The sequence below is a fragment of the Saccopteryx bilineata genome, chromosome 3 (genome assembly GCF_036850765.1).
Source record: "Saccopteryx bilineata isolate mSacBil1 chromosome 3, mSacBil1_pri_phased_curated, whole genome shotgun sequence".
Classification (NCBI taxonomy): Eukaryota; Metazoa; Chordata; class Mammalia; order Chiroptera; family Emballonuridae; genus Saccopteryx; species Saccopteryx bilineata.
Window position 1 is genome coordinate 268,003,229 of NC_089492.1, and position 21,984 is coordinate 268,025,212.

Here is a 21,984-nt window from a genome sequence, read left to right on the forward strand (position 1 = left end):
CCTTCCCACACCCTAATAAAGTCAATTAAAAACCACAACAAAACAAAAATAAAACACTCCTTCCCAGACTTTCCACTGCCCTTCAGAGAAAGTCCCTCCTCCCCCGGCTTACAGGGCCCGAGGGACCTGGCCCAGCCTCCTGTCCAGCCTCGATCTTCGCTCCCTGCCCCCAGCCTCGCTTCTGTGTTGGGTTCCAGCCACACTGAGCCTCCTGCATGTCCATCCCTGGGCCCTGTGGCCACACACACACACACACACACACACACACACAGGGCCGCTCCCAAACAGTCTCCTCAAATGAAGCCTTTCTTCTCTGTCCCCATCACTGCCCCCTCCTTGTCTGCGTGACTTGTCCCCAGTCACCAAGAGCCAGCTGACATGTCGCTTCTCCTGAGAAGGCTTTCCTGCTCCACCCATTGCACGGAGCTTTCCTGGTCTACCCCCTGCTCTGATGCTCTGCATTGTGCTTCCAGAACATTCTCTGCTACCCCAATCCCAGCACTTCTCAACCAGGATAACTCCTCGTTTGTTCTTCTCTCTAGACCAGCAGTTCTCAGCTGGGGATGGTTTTGCCCATCCCCCTGCCCCAACACAGGACAGGTGTCTGGAGACGTTTTGAGTTGTCACCCTGGAGGATTTCTATTGGCTTCTAGTGGGCAGAGGCCAGGAATGCTGTTAAACGTCCCACAGTGAACAGGACCCCACACACACACACAACAAAGAATTATCAGCACAAAGGGTCCACAGTGCTGAGGTGGAGAAACCCTGGATTGTAAATTCTGTGGTATCCTTACTCTTCCCCGCTCAGTGCTTGGCGCTGAGGATACCCCAGTGTACACTGTGAAGGAAGAAATGCTTCTTGTTTTGTGATGCCAACCTCTCTGGGCCTCGGCAAGGCTCACCAAATACCTTATGCCTTAAAAGCTTATCAAATATTTTAAATACCTGCCCTATGCTTGTGAGATCCGAGCAAGAGAGTGGCTATAAAGTTTTTTGAATGCAAAAGTACACAACAGGAGTAGGAATAATACTGTCATATTCTAAAATTGCACTCTAATTTTGAGTTAAGCGGCTTTGGAAACACATTCACATTTAAAGTCTAATCTATCCCCTTCCCCCCCCCCCCCCCAGATATTAATCTCTCTCCGGTATAGTCATAAAAATGGTTAAAACAGTTTCCACAAGAGCCCAACCCCTGTTCGAGTCAGCTCAGATGCATGGGTTTTACAGCTGACGAGCTTTGCTGCGGCAGACGCGTTGGGCTGGGAGCGGGCACACAGGTGGAGGCCGTCCTGCCCTCGAGGGACTTGGGTATTCAAACAAATCACTGTCTAGGCGAGTGCAGTCTGCAGTAGACATTTGTGAAAGGGGGCGCTGAGGAGGAAGAGGCTAGCCAGCCCAAGAGGTGAGAATGTGTCTCAAAGAAAGTGCTCTCACGCGAGAATGAGTCCCTACCGGGGTGAGCAAGGTGTAGGGAGAAGTACCAGCCTCAGGGCCAGCTCGTCCTCCCGGGCAGGACCTGCTCCGTGTTGCCTATCTTGGTCTAGAAACTTTGCTATCCTGGGATTCCCTGCCTGTTTGGGCTTCTGAATTCTCACTGAAAAGCTTATGAATATGCAAACCGTCTGCATCTCAATGTCCTGTTCCGTTGCAGTCATCAACTGTACAGACCCCGGGCACCAGGAAAACAGCGTGCGCCAAGTCCATGCCGGCGGCCCGCACAGGTTCAGCTATGGCACCACGGTGTCCTACCAGTGCAGCCCCGGCTTCTACCTCCTGGGCACCCCGGTGCTCAGCTGCCAGGGAGATGGCACGTGGGACCGCCCCCGCCCCCAGTGTCTCTGTAAGTAGATGCCATCTACTCCAAATTATCTCCAGGGCAGGCTGACAGGGTGGGTCATGTCAAAGAACTGTTCTCCCTTCCCTCTCTCTCAGTGTGCTTGCATGCGTGTGCGTATGCGTGTGTGTGTGTGTGTGTGTCCATGCGTGTGTGTGTGTTCACAGTGATGGTCACTCTGACTGATCGTTGAGTGTCAGAACCCTTCCCGGGCCCCGGCCGGGTTGGTGGTCATACCACTTCACACGCTCTCCTTCCTGGCGGGAGGCCTCCCGCTTCCAGCAGGGCCACCAGCCATGTCAGGGTTCTCTTCCTCGAGAACTGGCTGCCTGGAGGGATGTTGCCTCCCCTTTTACCCCTTTAAGGCCTTGTATTTCTAGAAAGACAATACATGAGCCCCCTTCTTTGAATGACTGAAGCAGAGAGGCCACAGACTCTTGAGGCAGCCCGACCTGGATCTGGATTCTGGCTTTGCCACTAAGCACGCCGGGGGTTCAAGAGAAGTCCGTTACCGTCTCAGAGCCTCCGTTTCTTCATCTATAAAAATGAGGCTGTTACTATTCCTTAAAGTTATTAGAGGATTAAATTAAAAAGTTCATGAAAGTGCCCACTAGGGTATCTAGCACTTAATAAACAATAACTGCTTTAACTATTATTAGGAAAAAATATGGGAGCAACCAGTTTAAAAAAAAAAAAAGCAGGGAGGGGAATGGGGAAGTGCTCAGGGTCTTACCATCTGGTTACTAGCCTCATATATTCAAAATATATCCTTATGAGAAAATTAGTCACTTGGTCCTCTGCTCTTTCCTCTGGTTCCTAAAATTGAATCCTGTAAATTACTCCCCATGTTCCTAGTAGTAGAGGTAAAGAGACAATCCAGAGGCAGTAATAGGTAATGAGTTATAGCCATTCATCAGCTCACTTACCTTTGTTGGATTATGTACATTTTTGTTTTGTTTTGTTTTTAAGTGAGAGGAGGGGAGACAGAGAGACAGACTACCACACATGCTCCCAAGTGGGACCCTCCTGGCTTTGCCCATCTAGGGATGCTGCTTGGAAACCATGCTATTTTTAGCACCTGAGGCAGAGGCTCTGTGGAGCCATCCTCAGCACCCAGGGCTAACTCACTTGAACCAATTGATCCAGGGAGGGGAAAAGAGAGAAAGAGAAGGGGAAGGGGTGGAGAAGTAGTCACATCTCCTGTGTGCCCTGACCAAGAATCGAATCTGAGACACCCACACTGATGCTCTACTGCTGAGCCAACTGGCCAGGGGCCAATATACATTTTGTAGTACCCACAGCTTCCCCCCAGTCTGCATGCCCTTGTGCCTCTAGGTATGATAGGAGATTGGTTCAGCCCCTCACTGTCCATAATTCTCTTGTTTGAAGACCCCAACCTGGCCATCAAGCCCCATTAATGACTGACAAATATGCAGGGGTTGGAAATGGACAGCCACCTGTGTACTGAGGTGCCAGCTGAGATTCAGAGTGTGTGGTGGTTGCAAATTGTATCTTCTGATAAAATGAAGCTATTATCATAATAAAATCACTCATGTATATTAATTTCTGCCCCAAAGCTTATTTCATCTGATGTTTATATTGATATTGAAATAAGTAATATGTCATTATATTAATATAATTAATAACCAGCTTTTTTTGGAAGATGTAATCCATTTGCATTTTTTCTTTTTTTTTTTAGTGGCATATAATTCACATACCATAAAACTGATCCTTTCAATGTCTATAATTGAGTAATTTTATTATAGTCACAAAGTTGTGCCAATATCACCATTATCTAATTCCAAAGTGTTTTCATTACACCAAAAGGAAACCTCGGGGCAGTCACTTCCCGTTCTTCACCACTACTCTGCCCATCTGTAATCATTAATCTACTCTTTGTCTATGAATTTACCTATTCTGGACATTGTATATAAATGGAATTATATATGTGGCCTTCTGAGACCAGCTTCTTTTACTCAGCATAAGGTTTTCAAAGTTCATTCATGTTGTAGCATTTATCAAATACTTCATTGCTTTTTATGACCAAATACTATCTTCTGTTGTATACCTAGACCACCTTTTGTTAATCAGTTCCTCAGTTGATAGACATCTGAGCTGTTTCCACTTTGTGGCTGTTATAAATAGTGCTGCTGTGAACATTTATGAACAAGTTTTTATGAGAACATGTCGTCAGTTCTCTTGGATAGCTACCAAGGAGTGGAATTGCTGGGTCATACGGTAACTTTATTTTCAACATTTGAAGATAACCAGTTTCCAAAGTGTCTGCACCATTTTACATTCTTAACGGCCGTGTGTGAGGGCTCCAGTTTCTCCACATTCTTATACATTGTTCATCTTTTTCATAATAGCCATTCTAGTGGGTGTGAAGTGGTATCTGATTGTGGTTTCAATTTCTATTTCCCTAATGACTTATGATGTTGAGCATCTTCTCATGTGCTTGTTGGCCAATAGTATCTCTTCTTTAGATAAATGTCTATTCAAGTTCTTTGCCCATATTTTAATTGAGTTATTTTTCTTTGTATTGTTAAGTTTGAACAGTTCTTTATATATTCTAAATACTGTACTCATACCAGATACATGATTTGCAAGCATTTTCTTCCATTTTGTGGAATATCTTTCCACTTTCTACTTTTTCTTTTGTTGCTTGTTTTTTGGTGAAATTAAGAAACCATTACCTAATCCAGCTATTTTCAACCTCTTTCATCTCATGACACACTTAATCTAATTACTAAAATTCTGCACACACTAAAAAAATATATTTTTGCTGATCTGAGTAAAGAAAGGTATAATTTTGATTGAGTTGGCTGTTGTCATTTTTTTTTTTAATTTGACAATCTAAGGGAAAAGAGGTCAGTGTTCCTGACTAAATAGTCAGGTGTTACTTGTTTTAAAATTTTTTGTGGCACACCAGTTGAAAATCACTGGCCTAATCCAATGTCACCAAGATCATCTCATCTGTGAATAGGCATAGTTTTACTTATTCCATTCCAAACTGGATGACTGTGACTTCTTTTTCTTACCTAATTGCCTGGATACAATTTCCAATATAATGTTGAACAGAAGTGGCAAGAACAGACATTCTTGTTATGTTTCTAGTCATGGGCAGAAAGTTTTCAGTCTTTAACCACTGAGTATGATGTTAGCTGTGGGTTTTTTCTGTATTCCCTTGATCAGATTGAGGAAGTTCCCTTCAATTCCTAACCTGTTAAACAATATTATCACGAGAGAGGGTTGTATTTTTGTCACATGATTTTCTAAATCTGTTGGGATGACCATGTGGGTTTTGTTCTCTCATTCCATTAATATGGTGTATTACACTGATTGATTTTCATATGTTGAACCACTCTTGTGTTCCTGGAACAAATCAGACTTGGTCACAGTGCATAATTCTTTTATTACGCTGCTGGATTTAGTTTGCTAGTATTTTATTGAGAATTTTTACAACTGTGTTTATAAAGGATATTGGTCTGTAGAATGAGTTGGGAAGGAGCCTCTATATAATCTTTTTATTTCTGCAAGTTTGGCTAGTAGTAATATTCTCACTTTTATTTCTGATTTTAGTAATTTTAATTTCTCTCTGTCTCTTTTTCTCTTTCTCTCATCAAACTGTCTACATATTTGTTGATCTTTTTAAAGAACTAACTTCTGGTTTTATTTATTTTCTCTATTTTTCTATTTTCCATTTCACTTATCTCTTTATGATTTCCTTCTTCTGTTTGCTTTGGGCTTAGTTTGTTCCACTCTTTCTAGTTTCTTAAGGGGGAAGGTTAGGGTTTGGGTTGGAGATCTTTTGAATGCAGGCATTTACAGCTATAAATTTTCTTCTACACTGCTTTCTCTGCATCTCATACGTTTTGGTATGTTTTGTTTTTATTTTTGTCCACCTCAAAGTATTTTCTAATTCCTCTTCTGGTTTCTTCTTTGACCTATTGGTTATTTAGCAGTCTGTTGTTTGATTTCCATGTATTTTTGAATATTCCAAATTTCCTTCTGTTACTGATTTTTAATTTTATTGCACTGTGATTGGGGAATATATTTTGTATGATTTCAATCTTTTTAAATTTTATGGAGACTTCTTTTATGGCTTCACATATGGTCCATCCTGGAGAATGTTCCATGGGCACTTGAGAAAAGTAAGGATTCTACTGTTACTGAGTAGAGTGTTCCGTAGATGATTGTTAGGTCTAGTTGGCTTATAGTGTTGTTCATTATATTTCCTTGTTGACCTTCTGTCTGGACATTCTATCCATAATTTAAAGGAGATATTGAACTCTCATACTGTGATTGTTGATTTGTCTATTTCTCCTTTTAATTTTGTTAGATTTTTGTTTCATGTACTTGGTGGACCTGTTGTTGTTAGGTGCATATATATATATATGTCTATCGTTGTTACATCTTCTTGATGTACTGACCCTTTTATCATTATAAAATATTCTTCTTTAGTAACAATTTTTGTTTTATCTTGTCTGATACAAGGATATCCATCAAACTCTTTTTGATATTGTATGCCTGGTATATCTTTTCCATCTTTTTACTTTCAATCCATTTGTGTCTTTGAATCTAAGGTGTGTCTCTTGTAGACAGTATATAATTGGATCGTGTTTTTTATTTCTTTTTCTAATTTCTGGATTCTATGTGTTTAATTCTCATTTAATGTAATCACTGAGAAGAAAGCACATGGAGACAGGGACCATGTAGACAACAATCATGATGCTTTACAGCTAACCAAGTCGTTACAGAAGGGAGTCAATGATAGTGACTTAAGAGTGTGTCCTCTTGGAGTCAGTCTGCCTGATTTCAAGAACTGATTCTACCATTGACTAGTTCTGTGACCTTGGGCAGTCGTTTTCCTCACCCAGCCTCATTTTCCTCCTCAGTAAGATGAATATAAAAATGGTGCCTACCTCATAGGATTGTCTTTAGAAATAAATAATATAATCTCTGAAACTCACTCTATCAGTTATCTATTGCTGTGTAACAAGTCATCTCAAAACTAAAAAGGCAACTAACTGCTTTTACCTTTTCACAGTTAGGTCAGGAATTCAGGTAGGGCTTAGCAGTGATATTAGCTGAGTCCACCAGAGAAATAGCACCAATAATACATCTACATATAAAATCAGGAATTGGTTCACATGATTATCTAGAAGTTCCAAGATCTGTAAGCTAGAGACCCAGGAGAGCAGATGGCATAGTGTCAGTCTGTGTTCAAAAACCTGAAGTAAATTCCAGCTCAAGTCTGAGTCCAAGGGCAAAAGAAAACTGATGTTCCAGCTCAAAGATGGAGAGGCAGAAAAGAGAGAGCTCTGTCTTACTCAGCCTCTTGTTCTTTCCAGGCCTTCAATAGATTGGATGAGGCCCACCCGCACTGGGGAGAGCAGTCTGAGCTACTCAGTCTACCTATTCAAATGCTGATCTCATTAAGAAACACCCTCACAGAATAATGTTTGACCAACTACCTGGGCATCCTTCTGGCATGGTCAAGCTGACACATAATATAAACCATCACAGCAGGGGATAGCTCATTGTGCCACATGCTGCTCAGTTAGGACTGGAGGATCCTAGATGGTCTCACCTACATGTTTGGGCCCTAGGTATTAGCTGTTCTACTCCATGTGGCATCTCTCTATGTCACCACTCTCTCTGGCCAGATGGCTTGGTCATCTTTACTTGGGAGGCTGAGTTCGTAGAACAAAAGAGGAAGCTCAGAATTCCCAAAACTTCATTCTACTACATTCTGTTGATCAAAGCAAGTCGTAAGACCAGCCCAGATTCAAGGGAAGGGAAATAATAGACTCCACCTCTTAGAGTAGGAACAGTGGCATACGTCTTCAGGGATTGGAATAATTGTGGCGACCACTGTTGCAGACAGTGTACCAGAGTCAGCCCTTTGGAGGCCACAATTCATATTCTTCCCACATGCAACAGAGAACCCCTCACCAATCAAGACCTCCAAGATCATATTCATTTTACTTTAGTTATCTATTGTGTATTACATCGCCCCAGAGCGTAGTAGATCAATGTAACCACCATTGTATTGCTTATGACTGGCGGGATTTAGTGAAGACAGTGCATCTCGACCTCACATGTTATTGGCTGTTGAAGATCCAAGATGGTCTTACTCACACATCAAGGAACATGGTTCTGGCTGTCGTATGGGGCATTGTGATTATTCTCTGCATAGTCCTTGCCTCCATGTGATTTCTTATCATTCAGTAGCCTAGGCCAGATGTACTTACATGGAGGCAATAGTATTCCAAGAGAAGAAAGACAGAGGCTGCCAGGCCTCTTGGGCCATAACCAGTCCATGTCATTGTCACCGCATTCCTGTGGTCAAAGCAAGTCGCAAGGCCAGTTCAGATTCAAAGGGGAGGGGAAACAGGCCCCATGCCTTGATGGGAAGAACTGTTAGCAGCAGTGTCTGCAGATCATCTACCACAAGCACTCAGAAAAGTGTTTGACATATATTAAGACCATAGTGAAAAAGCAGAGATACTCAAGACCTATTCCTGCCGTTCCTGTGCTCGGCCAAAATCCCATCTTCAGGGATAGCAGTAGTCCAACCCAGATTGTATCCCTTTGGCCACCTGTTCTGGTCATCATTCATGCTATGCCCTGTCCCCTTTCTGAATACAAGCAATGACTACAAGTATCTCCTACCATACGCCAAGGTTTAATCCACCCAAGTCATTGCTGTCTCTTCTCAAACTGCAGTACCTCCCTCCTTCTTGCCCCACTCTGGAATATCCTCCACACAGTAGCCAGAACAATGTTGTTAAAATCTATATCATATCTTATCACTTTGGTGACATCCCTTCATGCTTATAATAAAATCCAAATTCTCTGCCATAATCTGGCCGCCAGCAACCTCTCTACCCACGTCTCCATCCATCTATGCTGGCCCTGCCCCTGCTATTCCGGCAGCCCTGGCCTTCTCGCCGTCCCTCAAACACATCGAGTTCCTCCCGGCCCCTGGGCCGTTCCCCTGCTGTTCCTTCCCTCAGAATGCTCTTCACCCAGATCGTTCACGGCTGGCCTCTTCACATCACTCCAATCACGGCCCAGATGTCACCTCCTGGGAGAGAGCTTCCCTGACCACCCTGCTCAAAAGCAGCACCGTCACCCCACCTCTGACCACCCTTTTCCTGACGTAGCTTTACTTTCCTTCATAGCACCCCCTAAGAATTACCTGTTTATTTTATTATTGACAGTCTCTTCCCCACTCGAAAATCGGCTCCACAAGAGCAGGGGCTTTATTCTCCCCAAACACATAGGACAGTGTCCGGCACCCACTAGGCACTCGGTAAATATGTGCTGAGCAAACGCACGAAGCTGAGGTCAGCCTGTGGCAAGAGCAATGGGCAGCGAAGCGCCGTGACCCTGACAACTCCGCCTGCCCTAACCTGTCCGCTTCAACTCTGATCCCGCCACTGGCCTTCACAGTTACCCTTCGGTGTCTCAGCAAAGGCAACTTGCAGACGTAGGGTGTCAGGCTGGGCACAGTGGAGGTGGGGGTCTGTAAGATGCAGTCAGGAAAGGACTACAACTGGCCCTCGGTGGAACCTGTGGCCGATGATGACCACAGGAAGTCCTGGGATCACGGCTGCCCACTTGGTCTTCTGCGTGCTGTTTACTGCCTTTCTGCCAGAGGCCTCTTGGGTGTGCCCTCCAGCAGGGAGGAACTAGGGAGAGGAGATTGCAGGAGGCAAGGAAGGAGAGAAACAAATACCATTGTATACGTACCACCAGCTGAGCAGTGTCACACGTACTACCTCTTCAACTCTTAAAACTAAGGTATTACTCTTCCTTTCACTGATATGCAAACTGTACAGCCAGACAGGTCGGTGTGGTCTGCTGATGTCAGCTGAGCGTCCCAGCAGGAAGTTTGCTTTGCTAGATACCCAGGGTTTCTCTTCCTCTCTGCCTGTCGCTACAAAAAGCCAAGTGTGTGTCCTGTGATGACAGGCTCTCCCTGGGCAGGGTTGCTGAGATGTTTTGCTCTTCCCCGCAGTGGTGTCCTGTGGCCATCCGGGCACCCCGCCCCATTCCCAGACGTCCGGGCACAACTACACCGTGGGGGCGGTCGTGCGTTACAGCTGCACTGGCAAGCGGACTCTGGTGGGGAACGCCACCCGCATGTGTGGGCTGGACGGACACTGGACAGGCTCCCTGCCCCATTGCTCAGGTATGGGGCTGGCAAAGGGGAGAGGGCCCCAGGGAACACCTGCCGAATGAGGGGTGGGCGAGCTCCCCAGTTGTGAATGTAGTAACAGGATGGGAAGAGAGCAGAATGTTGGAACGCTCATCTCATCCCTGAGAGGCGGAGAGAGCACAGCCGGCAGCAGTCCAGGCTGGACTTCCGCCCACGGTGGTCCGAGCCCAGCCTCATCCCCGTAGTCAGCTCTGGCCAAGTTTGTACAGCCAAGTGACTGCAAACTAGGGAGGATACTGCTTTGCCTGCCGTTTGAGGTCCCCAGATGATTCTGTCTCCCAAAATTTTGGGCACTTCCAGAGTATTGAACCAAGTATTAGTTAGGTCTCCCCAGAAAGGAGAAATCCTCAAACCGCTAGACACAGCCTCAGAAGACTGTGGGCTGCCCAGGTCAATCCCAGACACATCTCTGCATTACCACCCAGGACTTCGGCCCCTCACCTCTTAGTCTCATTAGTCACCCAGTTCATCAGCTGGGCAGGACCTCGCAGGAGCCATGGGGACTCCTTGAACCTGGACTGGAGGAAGGCCCACTTTCTGGGTCCTCCCTAACTTCATTCTGTTTGGACTTCTGGTGGAAGTGATTTGGGGAGAATGGTATGGGGAGAACAGGGTCAAGTTAGTCTACACAGGCTTCCTGAGTTGGAAACTTTATCTTCTCAGGCGGTTGCCATTTATTCCTTAATTTTCCTCTTCCTTCCCTATGCTAACCATGGCCTGTAATGATTCAATGGGGTCTCTTTGTATTATGAGATGCGTGGGCTCCCACGGGCACTAAACCATATGGCTTTGTCTCCTGTTCTCTACCTTCCTCCACCCCTTGGGCCGGTTTACACAATATCAGAACCCAGATTAATGCAACAATGTAGCAGAAGACAAGGGGACAAAGAAACAATGAGATGAGAGGGTCTAAAGGCATTTAATCCAGAGCTCACCTGTATTGGGTAATTTACGAATAGGGAATCCCCAATTAAAGGATCTGGATTTAAGCTGGGCTGTTGAGAAGATGAAGCAATGCTGAAGCGTTTGGACTTCATCCTATAGGCAATACGAAGGCGGTGGAGATGTCTCAGCAGAGGAGAAGCGAGAACAGACAACTGGTGGTTGTCCTTTGTTAAGACGGGAGGATAAATGGAAGACGCATTAGAGGGAGAGTTTAAGAGGAAGACACATGAGTTAGGAGGGCCTTGCAGTAGTTCAGGCAAGAGAATGCTGAGCATCTGAGCTAAAGCTGTGGAGCTAGGAGTGGAGAGGGTACCCTGCAAGGAGCAGATGTTGGTGGAAAAGAGGAAAAGGGGAGAAGGAGAGAAGGCAGCCGGCTTGGATGCCAACATCCCACACGGACACCAGCTGAGGAATGAAGGCATGAGCCACCAAAGAGCCTTCCCTCTGCTTCTTTCCTCCCTCGCTGTGCGGTCCCCAGGGGTCCACCTGTGACCTCAGACCTTTCTGTGCATTGACTACTGAGTAGTGAGGCAGGAGTCTGTTCAGGTAACGTGGGCTCATCAGTCAGTTCCACTCCTTTTCTTCTGTGCTAAAAAACACGGTGTTTGTTTCTTTCTGGTCCTTAGGCACCAGCGTGGGAACCTGCGGTGACCCCGGGACCCCAGCCCACGGCATCCGGCTGGGGGACAGCTTCGCCCCAGGGAGCCTGATGCGCTTCAGCTGCGAAGCTGGCCACGCGCTCCGGGGGTCGTCAGAGCGCACCTGCCAGGCCAACGGCTCGTGGAGCGGCGTGCAGCCTGAGTGTGGAGGTAATGTATGTGACCGTTCTGCTTTTCCCCTTTGCCTGCCCCTGCTTCCCACCCCCAGGCACCTGCTCTCTCACTCACAGATGAAATCCTCGGCCTCACGGAGAATGGATGTCAACAGATAGTTCACATTCATTCTCATGAGTCATCTAAAGACATCGTTTCCACCTGCACCTGATAGAGGAGGAAACCAGGATAAACTTATTTCCCATCTAGTTTCATTCAACAACGATGTGTCAAATACTGTCAGGCATGCAGGGGACACAGTGGTGACCAAGAGAGACACAACATTGCCCTCTTGGATCTTACAGTTCAAGGGAAGAGACGGTATTAAACAAGCATCCAAAATGCTAGAAGAAATAGAAATCAAATTTTGAAAAACCCTTTAAAAGTAATATAAACTCTCAAATGTTGTGCCCTAAGGTACTGCCAGTTGGGGCAGTGATATTTCTCCACACACTCCTAAATTTCTGGGGAAAAAAAAAAACAAAACAGTTAAAACCCCTCCTCCCAGACTCCAGCCTTTCGCAGCTGCTGCCCCATCCCCTCTGTCCCTAAACTGCAGCCTGCCTAGCACTGTCCTAGTCAGGGGACAGTCTGTCAGCTGGAAGCTGGGTCGACTGAGACAATGCTGGGAGAGGAAGGAGACGGTATAAAATCATCATCTCGCAAGGGAGGCGTGGGAGTGAAATAGGGAGAATATATTGCCTGACCAGGAGGTGGCGCAGTGGATAGAGCGTCAGACTGGGATGCGTAAGATCCAGGTTCTAGACCCCGAGGTCGCCAGCTTGAGTGCAGGCTCATCTGGTTTGAGCAAAGCTCACCAGCTTGGACCCAGGGTCGCTGGCTCCAGCAAGGGGTTACTTGGTCTGCTGAAGGCTCGCGGTCAAGGCACATAAGAGAAAGCAATCGATGAACAACTAAGGTGTTGCAACGCGCAATGAAAAACTAATGATTGATGCTTCTCATCTCTCTCCATTCCTGTCTGTCTGTCCCTGTCTATTCCTCTCTCTGACTCACTCTCTGTCTCTGTAAAAAATAAAATAAATAAATAAAAATTAAAAATAAATAGGGAGAATGTATAATTGCCATGTAGCCCCAAGGGCTCACGTAAGGTAAGGGGCCATTAATTTAAGGAGAGAGTTGCCAGCACTGGTCTGAGTTTTTGTTCAACTACATATTGCTACACAGGTGCAGGCACAGGGTAGGTGAAGCATTGGGTGTAGGGTCGGGGTTTTATGGGGCAGCTATGACAACAGCAGAAAGTGGCAAGGGCGATGAAGGTATCCACAAAGCAGTGATTGTGACTGATCTTGGCATCTAAGCTGGGTAAGGAGGCAGTGTGCTGATGAGTGGAATAAGAGGCAGTGAAAAAAACTGATAGGATCGTGGGATAATAGGTCCCGAGAGGACCAAGAAATCCCCAGAGAATGAATCCCAGAGGCAGTGAGCTGAAGAGCTGAGACAGTGGTTGGAGAGCAGGCTGTTTGAAGATGAGACTGTAGCGTCGTCCTGCAGAGCAAGGGGAGCAGTTCCAGCCCATCATCAGGGGACGCCTGCTCAGGAAGTGAGATGAGCGGAGTCGGTGCCCTCGCACATGGCGGCCCAAAGCCCTGCCTTTTTTGAAGTGCAAAGTTAGCTTCTATAGGGTTTTTTAGATATAGTAAGGTTTGTGATAGTCAGAAGGCATATTGTCCAGGTAAATTCTCAAATATCCATTATGACTCAAGTCCTGTTTCGTGCTACTCAGATCCCAGGATGGAGTTAGTCAACATGTCAGGCATATTCGGGGAACAAAAAGTTGGTTGCTCGGAGTTCAGACTGGAAAGTGACTGTGGAAAGAGAGTGCGTATGTGTGACATGCACACAGCTCTTTATGACTTCCTTCAACAAACTTCCACTTACCCTTCGAGGCTCCCCTCAAATTCTCCTCTCCAGCCCCAGTGAGATGCTCCCTTATAAGTGCTTTTCTTTCCAGCAACTATAACACTTCCTACATTATATTTTAATTCACCTGTTTAAAGGTAGTTTTTTTTTTAATTTAAGTGAGAGGAGGGGAGATAGACTTTCACATGCGCCCCAACTGGGATCTACTCAACAACCCCTGTCTGGGGCCGACTCTCTGCCCACCTGGGGCCGATGCTCGCAACTGAGCTATTTTTAGTACCTGAAGTGGAGGCTCCACAAAGCCATCCTCAGCATCCAGGGTTGATATACTTGAACCACTCAAGCTGTGATGTTGGAGGGAAAGAGAGAGAGAATGGGGATGGGGAGGGGGAGAAGCAGATGGTTACTTCTCTGTTCCCTGACCCAGAATTGAGCCCAGAACTTCCACACACCAGCTCGATGCCCTACCACTGCGCCAACCAGCCAGGGCCTGTTTATAGGTAGTTTCCTAAGATATACTGAGCTCCTCAAGGGTAGAGAGCCTAACTTGGTCATCACTGAATTCCTGGGACCTGGGCAGCACTTGCTAAATGAATGGATGTTAGGGCCCATCTGTTGTGCTAATTTTATAGGAATCATTTTGTAAATTTGACTTTGAGACCACACAAATGTTGTACATACAAAATTAAATTAAATCAAAGATTAGAAACAAGTAATCTTTATATATCAAAATCAAAATGGAAACTAATGAATTTAATTATGTATCAATTTGGTGGTTTAATATCCCAGAGAATTACTTCAACTGACTTGAAAAAAGTGAAATCTGACTGTGGACAGAGAGAACTGCAATGAAACCTTACATTGTTCTTAGCAATTATAAATAGTAATATTGGTATTACTATCCTGAAACTATTACATATATAATACCAGAGTATATATGGATAAAACAAATTAAAATTACTTACTGTCATTAAAAACCAAACTCTTCAGCATAAAAGAGGTATAATACAAAAATTTTTTTAATTAAGGGAAAATCTCTTAATCCTAAGTAATATCAGTATAACTCATAGTGTATTTTCAATTTGAAAAGTTATTTTCCAAGCTCTGTCTACTCAAAAAGTCTCAAATCAATGAATATCCTAGAATCAATGCGACTGTGGTTTCTAAATCCATTCTCCACTGAAAGCAACAAGCGCTGCTTAGAGAAATGGCTGATTCTAGGACAGGGGCAGGAAATACAAAGATGAGTTTGGAACATCTTGTCACTCTAGCAAGAACTCTAACAAAGACAAGTGGAGTCATGAAAACGCTCCCACTAGCCAAAGATGGGATGATTGGAGCATCAGTAAGGATAACGGTGGCAATGGATGACAACATAGTCAATAAGTTAAATCCAGGAGTTCAAATGACTCAGTCATGTTCAGAGCTTGCTAGCAAACCAACTTACTGTTCTGATGTCTGGTTAAAAAAATAATCAAGTGGCCCTGGCTGGTTGGCTCAGTGGTAGAGCATCGGCCCAGCATGTGGAAGTCCCAGGTTCGATTCCCAGTCAGGACACACAGGAGAAGCAATCATCTGCCTCTCCACCCCTCCCTCTCTCCTTCCTCCCTCTCTCTCTCTCTCTCTCTCTCTCTCTCTCTCTCTCTCTCTCTCTCTTCTCCTCCTCCAGCCACGGCTCAGTTGGAGCAAGTTGGCCCCGGGCACTGAGGTTGACTCCATGGCCTCACCTCAGGAGCTAAAATAGCTCAGTTGCAAAGCAACGGAGCAGCAGCCCCAGATGGGCAGAGTGTTGCCTGGTAGTGGGCTTGCCATGTGGATCCTAGTCAGGGCGCATGCAGGAGTCTCTCTGCTTCCCAGCCTCTCACTTAATAAAAAATATAATAATAATCAAGCATTATCCAGCTGTCCTGTATTAACTGTATTTCAGAGTAAGCCAATATTTGATGATGGGTATGTTCTTTATACAAAGAGGTCTAGCAAATGCAGAAAGAATTATACAATTAGAATATCACCATTTTCTACCCCCAATACATTAACGAATCTAGTCAACAGTCATCGATTGCTTCTAAAACCATTAAGTGGCTTTAATTAATAGGAACTTAATAGTGACAGATCAGTCTTTACATCAAGCACAGGAAACAACCAAACGTTCTGTGCCTCCTGAAGTACAATTATAAAGGCACAAAATCACCTGTGAGGAACCCTGGCCACAGTAGACCCTGACTACAGGACCAGCGGGACAGAGGTGTGTGTTAAACAATACCTCATGGGTGCAGTCAGCAGAATCCAGAAAGTGTGAAATTCTAGCAGATAAATGCCCTGGTTTCTGTACCAGATAAATTACAGGAGAGGGGACAGTTGTCTCTGGATTCCAAGTCTTAGAGCCATACCAACCGAATGTCATATGTGGACATGATTCCATGTTACTTGGATCATGATTCAAACAAATCAACTGTAAAAAAAAAAAAAAGGATAAGTACAGTCCTTAATGTTTCAGAAATTAGAAAGAAATCATACAGGTCTGTTTTCCCTCCTGAGAGTGAGACGATCAGAGGAACAGCAGCATGAGAGGCATTTCAATCCACAGGGTCCCTATCGAGCACATGGCTTCCACTCTGGGCAGGTCTCGGTCCCCTAGGCGACGCCTGCCTTGATTCTGGTGAATAACGAGCTCCTTTGGTTTCCTAGTGATCTCTTGTGGGAATCCCGGGACACCCAGCAACGCCCGCGTCACGTTCAGTGACGGCCTGGTTTTCTCCAGCTCCATCGTCTATGCATGCCGGGAAGGTTACTACGCCACAGGCCTGCTCAGCCGGCACTGCTCGGTCAACGGCACCTGGACAGGCAGTGACCCGGAGTGCACAGGTGAGGACCCAGGTGGCCGAGAGGACTGGGCTCCCCCTTGTCAAAGATAAAGGCTGTCCGCGGGAGATTGGGAAGGCTGGCAGGAGTGGCAAGACCTGCCCCTGAATGAGATTCATACAAATAGCATCTGTTTCTTGAACACATCCTGTGTGACTGCCACTAGCTAAGTGCTTTATTTTATATGCATTATGTCACTTGATATTCACCACAACCCCACAAAGTAGCTGCTATTCGCCCCACTTTCCATTTGAGATGACTGAGGCCCAGAGAGGTTGCAGTATGCAGAGATGCTATTTCTCGGACTCTGGCCAGCTCCTTGAACTTCCTTTTCCTCCCCTAGCGCAGACCCCCAGGGCTCAGGCCCATCTCTCCATTCGCTGTCGCCACCACCGCCTTTGGTAGTTCCTCTCTCCCTCGCACTCACCCCGCCCCGGCCTGCTCTCAAGCATCATGTAACCCCTCCGCTCCCCTTTCTCACTTTTCTCAAGGGCAGCCCCAGACCCTTTGCCTTGGAAAAGAATTCACCATGAGGCCCACATGGAGGAAGTGATAAGATAAGGGAATCTGACATCCTCCCTTCCCGAGTCCTCGTCTTTGATTTCAGGCTCTGTCTGAAATCCCGTGTCAAGGTCACTTGTTCCACGGCCAGAGCTCACCAATCCACACCCTCACTTGATACCCATAACATAGATCTGACTATTACATAGGTCCCTAGACCCTGCTTCTAGGCCTACAGAGGCCTCCTAGGCAGAATAACAGGTGGTAAGATATACCCTGCCCCTGATAGACAAATTATCTATGTGGTTCATTAACATATCTCAGGCTCTTCAACCTGGAAACCTCTCTCTCCTTGGGTCCCAGCCCTGGGTACTTCCTCTGAGAGGGGTGGGCTTTGATGAAGAAGGATGGTCTTCATATCCTGAGTTTCTGGGGTACATAAGGATGGTGTGGGCAGGGAGAGTGCAGGAGGACCCTTGCAGGGAGACTGAGCAGTGCCCACCTGGGAGCCTGGGAGTGGCAGGGCATTCCTGATCAGTTTTCCTTCCTGGACATGTGTGGGGAGTGGGGAGGGGGGTATTGGAATGCTGGGGAGGAGAGGGGTGTGGACTGGGAGTGAACAATGTTGTATCTCCCTGTCCTAGTCATAAACTGTGGTGACCCTGGGATTCCAGCCAATGGCCTCCGCCTGGGCAATGACTTCAGGTATAACAAAACTGTCACATACCAGTGCGTCCCTGGCTACATGATGGAGTCACACAGGGTGTCTGTGCTGAGCTGCACCAAGGACCGGACGTGGAATGGTACCAAGCCAGTCTGCAAAGGTGCGTCTGAGGGCTGCAGACGTGGACAGAGGGCCAAAGAACAAAAGTGAGACACGGGCCTTGGACCTCTAGAAGTGGGGGTGACGAGGGAGAGCCCTGACATCTTAACGGGGCAGTGTGGGGTGAGGACTGGCCCCTGAACATCTGGAAGGAAGGAGTCAGAAGGTATCAAGGCCAGGCTTGGGCTTTGAGCTTTGAGGGGAGGGCCGTGCAGAGAGGAGTGGGTTGTCACACTAGAGAGAGGATATGCTGTAAGGAACAAAAAGACCAGAGCTCCCAAAGTATAAAGGGTCATTCCTGCTCCTGCTCAGCCCAGACGCCCGCCCAGTGCAGGGCATCCAATGACATCGGTGCTGGCTCCTGGGGCCTGGTTTCCCCAGGGTGGAACCAGAACTCAGCCTGCTTTGGTCTCCCCCTGTCCCCCCTCAGCCATCATGTGCAAGCCACCGCAGCTCATCCCCAACGGGAAAGTGGTGGGGTCCGACTTCACATGGGGCTCCAGCGTGACCTACGCCTGCCTGGAGGGGTACCAGCTCTCCCTGCCTGCCGTGCTCACCTGTGAGGGGAACGGATCCTGGACCGGAGAGCTGCCTCAGTGTTTCCGTAAGCTGCTCCCGGGGGTCGTTAGGGCTTCTCGTCCGCCAGTTTCTTCCCCTTCCCGCAGAGCTCTGCAGCTGGAAGCTCTAGAACAGATGCCCCACCCCCATACCAGGGAGGACCTTTGTCAGACACTATTAAAGAAAAAAAGGAAGTTTAAAGGAAGAAAATGAGAATATCTTAATTGAGCCCTGGCTACGGACTTGTGTGGAGTCACAGTGCAAAGAAATTAAGCCCGAGATGAGGATTTCTTAACCTGAAAGGTTGTTAACTGGATTGGGTGGTGCCCAGAGGTGTGGGGGCCCCAGGCTGGAAATGTGCCTGTCTCCATGGAAAACACCCCGCGCAGGAGAGACTTCTGGGAGCTCATGATTTTCTCGTGACAAAGTTCATTTCTCTTCCACCTGACCCAGTCAGGTCCCAAAGAGCCCCAAGTCCATTTCAGGGCTCATTTCTGTCTGACTCCCCCGGAGAAACAGGACCCAGGTGGTTTATTCTTATTATAGCCCATGAGTTGGTTCTGGAAGTTTTTCTCAGTGCCTGTGCTTTGGACAAAAGGTAGTACTAAATTTCTCTTTATACTTGGCATTTGTCTAATGCTGCAAAAAAGCAACAACAACAACAAACTAGCAACATCCTCCTGACACTGTTTGGGTGCCACTGATAGTCTGCTTCCTTTTGGGAAGTTTCAGCAGAAACAAGGGCCAGCAGCTCCAAACGGACCCAGTGAACCCCTCACGGGTCCAAACGGACCGTCACGTACCTTCAGGACAACGTTAGGAATGCAGCGAGTGTCAGGGTTGAGTTTGGGCTAGAAACCTGGCTTTTCTTCTTGAGAAATAACTGAATTGCATTTTAGCAATGAATTACAGTGATCATCAAGGAAAATGTTAATGATATCTGAAAACCCAAAAGCATGTGACAGTCACCTGCACTCTCAATTCCCAGAGAAGCCACAGTTGTGCATCCACATTGACTGCTCTGTGTTTCTGCATTTAGAGCAATATGAATACAACCTTCTGTAAATGATATTGAATCGCGCTGTGCTCACCAGTTCATGGCTTGTGTTCACTGGTAGGTCACCGTGCTCTATCAACACATACTGATCTACCCATCATCATTTTTAACGGTTTCAAGAATTTCCTTGAGATAGATGCCACAACTTGTCTGATCCTCTACTGGTGACAAATTTGGATTTCTCAAAAAAAAAATTTTTTTTTTTGGATTTCTCCAATTTAATCATGTTAGAAGCAGTTCTGCAAGAAAGAGCCCTAAAAATAGGGTTTCTTTACCTTGTGGTAAAGTCCTAGGAATGAGAACGCTGGGTCGACGGACCTGTGCTCTATAGGTGTGGGCACACGTTGCCAGACTATCTTTCGGAAAGAGTGTCCCGATTTGCACTCCCACCAGCAGTTCGTGAGAATATTTCTTGACTTATATCCTTATTAACAATGGATTTCCCCATATTTTTTCAGTATTTATCAGGCTGAGATGTTAAAAAGACATCTCATTATTTTGATGGGCAACCCATTGCTTGTTAACAAGACTGAGTTGTTCTTTCTCTGTTATCCATTAGTATTTTTTATCTTTTGAGTTGCAGTTTTCTAGAGAACAGTGACTTCTAATCAACTCAGCTTTTGACTGACTTCCGGTTGGTCAAGTCTAGATGCCCCAGATTCAGGGCACAGGCTTCTGTTTTATTGGCATATTATTTTAAACCTCATGACTCTATGTGCAGACACACACATTATAGCATAAAGAATGTCCTTTATGCCAAGAGTGATATCTTGGGGAACTTTGCCTTCAGTAGCCAATTTTTTTTTTAAGCAAAAGAGACACAGACAGAGAGAGACAGAGAGAGGTACAGACAGGAAGGGAGAGAAATGAGAAGCATCTGTTCTTCATGCAGCTCCTTAGTTGTTCATTCATTGCTTTCTTATATATGCCTTGACTAGGGGGGCTCCAGTCAAGTCAGTGAACCCTTGCTCAAGCCAGAGACCTCTGGGCTCAAGCCAGCGACCATGGGATCACATCTATGATTCCACACTCAAGCCAGTGACCCCATGCTCAAGCCAAATGAGCACACACTCAAGCTGGCAACCTCCAGGTTTCAAACCTGGGTCTTCTGTGTCCCAGGCCGATGCTCTATTCGCTGTGCCACCACCTGGTCAGGCAGGTAGCCAATTCTTAATAATACTTAGAAGATCTAAATGAAGTGAACACACTCCTTACACCACCCACCGCCATGTAAATGCACGCACATTGGAAAGACAATTGTTAAGACATATCAAGAACCATGAACACACTCAAACCTTTAAAGCTAAGTCTACTCCTAGAGAATTTCCCCTAAGAAAATAATACAAGTAAAAGAAAGCCAAATGTAATTTTATAATAATAAAAAGTGCTTAATAAAAAGGTTATGATAAACTTAATGATGGCACAACCTCCCATTGCAAAACTATGTAGCTAATAAATGATAAGGATTTCATAAACCTGGGACATAATCACAGAACATTAAGTGAACAAAGAAAGGTTAACAAAATTTGGACATTAGCCTGACCTGTGGTGGTGCAGTAGATAAAGCATCAACCTGGAACACTGAGGTCGCCGGTTCGAAACCCTGGGCTTGCCTGGTCAAGGCACATATGGGAGTTGATGCTTCCTGCTCCTCCCCGCCTCTCTCTCTCCCTTTCTCTCTCTCTCTCTCTCTCTCCCCTAAGTAAATAAATTTTTAAAAAAAGAAATTTTTTTATTTTAAAATAAGAATAATAAACAAAATTTAGACATTGGGTTTGCAGCCACACACAAGTTTACCTACAACCAAACAAAGACCAGAAGGGGGTGAGCATGAAAATGGAGGAAGAAAAAAGAGTTTTGGGTGGTAGCTGATAGTTTATTTTTTCTCGATGTTTTATCTTCCTGTGATGTCACTCCATTACTGATAAGCATTCTGAATATGGGAAGGAGAGGAAAAGCAGCGGCAGGTGTTAGTCATTGACCCCAGGCTGTGGCTGCCCTCCCCACCCCCGTTTCCAGAGTTCAAGTGGGACCCAGGGGAAAGCCATCCAGAGAACAAAGCCTGGGATAGGGATGGGAACCATGGGATCGCAGACAGGGTCTGGAGAGCAGCTCAAACCTGCCTTTCTCTCCCCAGCTGTGTTCTGCGGAGACCCTGGTGTCCCGCCCCACGGGAGAAGAGAGGACCGAGGCTTCTCCTACAGGTCGTCCGTCTCCTTCTCCTGCCAGCCCCCTCTGGTGCTGGTGGGCTCTCCACGGAGGTTCTGCCAGTCCGATGGGACGTGGAGTGGTACCCAGCCCAGCTGCATAGGTGAGAGGTGATCTGGAGCAGAGTGTCCAGCTCTGGGCATCTCTCTTTGGGGCCCAAGATGATGACTTTGCCTTCCCTGTGCTCAGGGCTCTCATCTGCAAAAGGTGACAGGTCATCCTCTGAGCTTCTTAGAGCAGGATGCAAAGTGGCCGGAGTTCCGACGCTAC

At 46.2% G+C, this 21,984-nt stretch overlaps 1 protein-coding gene across 2 annotated transcripts in view; it reads left to right on the forward strand.

The window, feature by feature from the left end:
* Positions 1-21,984, forward strand: part of CSMD2 (CUB and Sushi multiple domains 2) — a 606,087-nt gene that overhangs the window by 568,133 nt on the left and 15,970 nt on the right. For both annotated transcript variants that reach the window (XM_066269721.1, XM_066269723.1), the window contains exons 55-61: positions 1,655-1,843; positions 9,867-10,040; positions 11,639-11,821; positions 16,394-16,570; positions 17,713-17,892; positions 18,322-18,495; positions 21,644-21,817. In XM_066269721.1, the coding sequence (XP_066125818.1) occupies positions 1,655-1,843; positions 9,867-10,040; positions 11,639-11,821; positions 16,394-16,570; positions 17,713-17,892; positions 18,322-18,495; positions 21,644-21,817 (1,251 nt within the window). The remainder of the gene's footprint in view (positions 1-1,654; positions 1,844-9,866; positions 10,041-11,638; positions 11,822-16,393; positions 16,571-17,712; positions 17,893-18,321; positions 18,496-21,643; positions 21,818-21,984) is intronic.